Genomic DNA, 5,835 nt, shown 5'->3' on the forward strand with positions numbered 1-5,835 from the left:
GATTATTTATGATTTCATGAAATTATTCTTAAGATTATTAAATTTTTTATATTTTTTTAATTTTTTTAATATTTTTAATATTATTTTATAATTTTTAATATTTTTTATATTTAATTTTTTTATATTCTATTATTTTTACAAATAACTGAGTAAAAAGTTTATAAATTCAATGTAATATAATGTATATTCTATAAAATGAAATATTGTAAATAAAAAAAGATACTTTTTTCTCTGATATTTCTTTTTAACAAGAGATATTAAAGGTGATCAATCATATTGTTCTGTAAATTGCAAAACATATATAAATATATTGTTTTAACCGTCCGCACTTAAAATCGATGATTGCCGAAACGCGGTGGACTTACGACACTCTGACTGTCAGGTACAAAATGCACAATAACGAAAACGTGTCACACTTCGTAGCCTCTCGCGGCGGTTTTCTCTACTCGTCTCACAACTAATTTCCATATCAGAAGCCAGATTAGCTTCGATAAGTTAACTTAAACGGAGAAAATACAAAATACAAAAAGAAAAATTAGAAAAAGAAAAATACAGAGATGGTACAATCTCTACCTTGATTCCATCGCGACCATGAGAATGGACCATCGTGTATCGAGGGATCATACACGTTGCCTCGACGCGGGGTCATTAAGCACCTTTCGGTAGGTAGGCCGATCGGAATGCAATTTTATCGCTCTTTTTTTCTTTTTCTTTTTTTTTTTTCTTCACCGCCTAATTGCACACGTGCTCCTCTCGTTTGTGTCGACACAGCTCACACTTCACGTGACAACACCAGACAAATCGACAGTTGCATTTTTCTGTCACATCTCGGACTCTCGTTTGGTAACCTCGACCGCAGCATAATAATCGACATCCATCCAATCCAAGAGATGTTCGATTGCATATCCTTCCTCTTGTCCCGGGAATACCGAGCCTAGAATTAGATATAAAAATGTATTACAAAAAAAATCAAATGTTTATTGGAGAAATTTATTAAATCAGAGAATTGTACTTTTAATTTGTTATCTAAAATAACTTTCTTTATTGAATGGACATATAAAGATTAGATATAAATTAATAGTTTTCTATATTTAAATTTCTATCTATATTAATATCTTCCATAATTGCAACAAAAAATATAATGCAAAAACGAAATTAAATGAGATAAAATAATAATCTAAATGAACATTTTAATGAAATTTATCTCTGAATATTTACATTCATTAAACAATAATTAAATCAATCACAATAATTAATTAATAATTATAAATAGCTATTTTTAAAAGTTATCAACAATTTCTTTAGTAGCTAATTTTATATATAAAGAAACTTTATCAAAATAATAGAACTCTATAATTTGAACAACAATAAAAGATTTCTAAAATAAGATTTTCTCACGTTATATTTTTTTCGCAATAGTCAGGACTATCTTCTAGATATACTAGATCCGTTTTATTAGGTCGTTTGAGATCTGGACGGGCAGGCCTCAATCTCGCTGGTCTTCTTCCGCCACGTTGTGCCAGTCGTACCAAAGCTGCGCCTTCGTGTAATGCTGCTAATGCTGCTCCAGCTACCCTAAATGCTGGTAATTTTCTCCAACAAACACGTACGCTGCATGAGCCAGACATTCCTTGGATAATAAAATAATAAAGTTTAGAAAAGCAAAAGAAAATAATTATAAAAATAATGTAATATAAAAAGAATGATATAATCTAGATACTTAGAATTTTTTTTTGTCTTATGATTTTTAATAATATAACAGGATGGAAGATAAAATAAAATACAAAGTTTTTAATATATAAGATTATTTGTAAGAATTAAAATATATTTTTATCAAAATAATGTTATTAAAAATAATAGTAAAAGGATCCAAATCCGTAGTAAAGGATCCAATTTATATTTTAAAATAAGATTTAATAATATTTTTTAATTTAATCTAAATATTTCCATTCATTTTTGTAAATTTAAGAACATATTATCTATCTTGTTATAGTTTCATAATATTTAAACAAATATTTTATATTATTCTATGTCATATGATATGATATGATTCTATTTCTGATATTTCTATATTTTTTAAACCAATGTAATCTTTTCATATCAATTTAAATAACAATAGAAGAAATAAGCAAGGAAATACACTATAAGTTCTACAAGCCTAGTAAAACGAACATCACATTTCATCTTTTCATGGTATATTTGGAAGCTGAAACAGTCTCGAGAGAGATTCTTCTACCCATGGATCCATGTATACATGAATGCAATGAACCAACAGTCAAGCCAGGAAAGGGAAAACAAGGAATTGGTGAAATTCTAAGTCGTTAAAGCGTGAGGAACGAAAAATAAGAGCATAGATAGAGGGTTTTATCTGTGAACGCGTTAATGACTTACCGTGACACTTGCATACGCGTTGCATTCTTGAGCGGACTGCGCGCCTGCCAGCTTCACTATCGTGTTTCCTCATTAGCTGGCCAGCCAGCCCTTTCGGTCCATGTAGCACACCCTCCTTTACAGGTTCTTCGCCACTGTCTGACCATTCTCGCGAGAACTTCTCTCCAAAGTGGATATCCTGAACAAGAAAAAATATTTTTAAATGAAAATTTAATTTTTTCATTATAAATTAAATCTGTAATACTATAAACTATTATATAATGTTTTCAAAAATATGATATTTTTAGCATATAAATAATGACTATTTTCTGATAATATTTTAAATAAAAATCCGTGATGATAGAAAGTGATAATACAAAAGTGATAATACAATTAAATATAATATTGTTTCTCTTGTTTTTAAAAATAAAATTTGATTTTGAATTTTTATTATTATAATTTATTAGAAATTACAAGATAATCCTTTTGAAATATTTATTATTTCCTCATAATCAAATTTAATAAATTTGAAATATGTTAAAATTATGCATTATTATTAATTTAATAGATATTTAACATTCAATTTTTTTCTAAACTGATAACTTTTTGATCTTCATGGCCCAATATTTTTTATAGAAATGTCGAAAAAATTATTTTTAAATATATTTGCAAAAATTGTATGTATTTCATAATCTATTGAAAAATTACTCATTATTATGTAATATATTTGTAATATATTTGTAATATATTTGTAATATATATGTAATATATTATGTAATATATGTATTATGTAATAAGTGTATATTATATAGTAAGATGATAAAATAGTGATAGATTAACAATAAATTAAAATTCATTTACTATTTTTAAAAATTAATTATTTAATTTTTCAAACTTTTATTAAGTAGCATAAAGAATATTAATAATCAATATCTTTATTAAAGAGATTAAATAAAAACATTTAAATTTATTATTCGCTTATTAGTTTAGGCGGGAAAAGAGGATTTTTCGTCATAGAAAAATAATTCTATACCATTTTATATGATAAATTGAACAAATTACTATCATAATAAATATGATTATAGTTTAATATAAAAATTTATGTATATCTTTTTACTAAAACTATTAAATATATCTTTTTATTATATTCATCGCGTGTATAAGATAACCCCACCAAGAATAATACATGAATATTCTTTTCCTAAATTCAAAATATTAAAAATTGAATCAAATAATCTTTGTAAACTTATTAATATAACAAATCATGATTACCTGCTTTAATAATCTTTTTTTTTGTGCGATTCAAATGAAATCACAGACATTACACTTCTTTTTTTTATTTCGATTAAAATTTTAGAAGGTAAAAATTCCAACAGAAAGCGCCATCTAACGGCGATTTATCGACGAGAGGTATAACGGTAGCTACAATATTTTTTAGCCAAGTTCGAGACACAAGGTCGGCAAACATCATTATCTAGAAAATCTGTCAATGGGTTGGATTGGTAGACGAAATATCCCATGGGATATGATGCCGCGTCGACTCGTTACAGAATCCATGTCCGGAACTTGATTAAAGGCTAGAGGCCGCACAAGTAGATGAGTAGGTAATCCCGAAGGTAAAGCAGCGCCACTTTTCCGACACTTTTCGCTCCTCTTCCTGCCACGTGAGTTGCTCGAGAGCACGTGTCTCCACCTTCCGTCTTTTCTTTCTTCTTTTTTGTTCCTGATCATCTGTCTAGCCCGCCTTTTTTTCTCGCTGCGCGCTAGTCTTTTCTCTGTTGTCTTTTCTCACGCTTTCCAGTCTTTGTTTTTCTCTTCTTTTCTATTTTATTTCTTGCTTATTTTCTTGTGCCTAATTTTTTGCTATTTTTTTATTTTTTTGTTTTCTTTATTTTTTTTTCTATTTTATCTATTTTTTTGTTCTTTTATCTTGTTTTTGTTTGCGAATTTTTATTTTTATTATTTTTTATGTATATATCTTTTAGAATAGGGGATTTTTTTTTTTTACTAATTTAAGTCTAACTTTTAATTTTATTAATAATTTGTTTTTTTCTTTCAATATTTCGTTAATTTTTGTTTGATATCCCTTCATTGATCTGCTTTATACATATTTTCAATTTTTTTCTTCTCATTTTTTCTATTTTGTTCATATCTCAAATGTCTTTTTCTTATTAATTCTATTATATGATTCTTTAAATTTTTCTTGTTTTCATTTTTTTTTATTCTTTTCTTTGATATTCTATATCATTCGTCTTTTATCCTTATAATCCTTAAAAACTTTCCTACTGCCTTTTACTTCCCTTATTTATTTTCTTTTTCAATCTTTTTCTACATCACTCTCTCATCAATTTCTTTTATCATTCACGATTTGTTCTCGAGTTTTGTCTCCAATTGCCCTTTAGTTCTCCCACCTTCTCATCCCTCTCTATCTACTATCATTATATCTATCTTTCATTCTCTCACTCTTCTTTCTCATTGTAGGTATTTATGTGTGCATCACTCACATGCAAGTTACGTGACCGATATGTCGGGCTGTGTGCGGGGACAGGAGGTGGCGGGTTGTTGCAACTTAACAAGCTTAGCCCCCTTAATCCCCTTGTAAGCTAGCAATGTCTACAAGGGGTCAGCCGTACGCATGAAATGCATCCGTTTACAGGACGAGCTTTGTCTTCGTTCCAGGGTTAAGGTTTACGTCGACTGACCGTGGAGAGATCGAGACGACAAATTGGGGATGCCCGTGCGGGGCAGTGCTTCCCCCGTGTACTTACAAGGGAGGCCTCTCTTCTGAAGGGTCAACAAGAGTGAAGTATTATTTTTTGTTTTATTTTGTATTTTCATTTTTTTTTATTTTTCCTATTTTAGATTTTTATAATTATAATTTTATCTATATTATTTTATTCACAATTTTTAAGTTCTTTTAATTAATATATCAAGTATTGATTGAAAAATGAAAATTTTGTTTTTGTTTTATTTCATATTTTTGTTTTTTATTATTTTATATACGTTTTTTTATATTGTTATATATTATTTTATTTTATATTTTATTTTATCAAAAGTTATTTCAAACTTAAATAATATTTCAAAAAATATATTGATGTATGATATACAAAAATAATTGGCTTTAAAATATTTTTTTTTATTAAAAAAGTGTGAAAGTTTTTTATTAAAAAAAAGTTCAGTTATCTATATTTTATATTTTTTAAAGATATATAATTTCTTGACTAATATTTTTTTATTTTTTTATAGTAAAAATTTACACAATAAACTAATTCAAATTCCTTTGTTTTAAATTTATATCTTTACAATACATATCTTTTATAAAATAATAATTTTTCAATTTGTCATACATGAAAAATTTTTTAAAAGGATTATTTCTCAAACATAAAAAAAAGAATAGTAATCTTAAAATCTCTGAAAAAGATAAAAAATATAATATATAATAATACATAAAAATATAATACATAA

At 26.8% G+C, this 5,835-nt stretch overlaps 1 protein-coding gene across 4 annotated transcripts in view; it reads right to left on the bottom strand.

Annotated features, from left to right (window-relative positions):
- Positions 1 to 691: 691 nt before the first annotated feature.
- LOC102675841 (protein Wnt-1-like) overlaps positions 692 to 5,835 on the bottom strand; it is a 63,226-nt gene continuing 58,082 nt past the window's right edge. For 3 of the 4 annotated variants that reach the window (XM_006624532.2, XM_031514605.1, XM_031514606.1), the window contains 3 exons: positions 2,392 to 2,569; positions 1,399 to 1,630; positions 706 to 934 (listed from right to left, as the gene is read on the bottom strand). In XM_006624532.2, the coding sequence (XP_006624595.1) occupies positions 733 to 934; positions 1,399 to 1,630; positions 2,392 to 2,569 (612 nt within the window). In that variant the 3' untranslated portion in view covers positions 706 to 732. Of the gene's footprint in view, positions 935 to 1,398; positions 1,631 to 2,391; positions 2,570 to 5,835 lie in introns of all 4 variants that reach the window. The other variant, XM_006624531.2, reaches the window with a different exon arrangement.

The sequence above is a fragment of the Apis dorsata genome, unplaced genomic scaffold (genome assembly GCF_000469605.1).
Source record: "Apis dorsata unplaced genomic scaffold, Apis dorsata 1.3 scaffold_1085, whole genome shotgun sequence".
NCBI classification, from domain to species: Eukaryota; Metazoa; Arthropoda; class Insecta; order Hymenoptera; family Apidae; genus Apis; species Apis dorsata.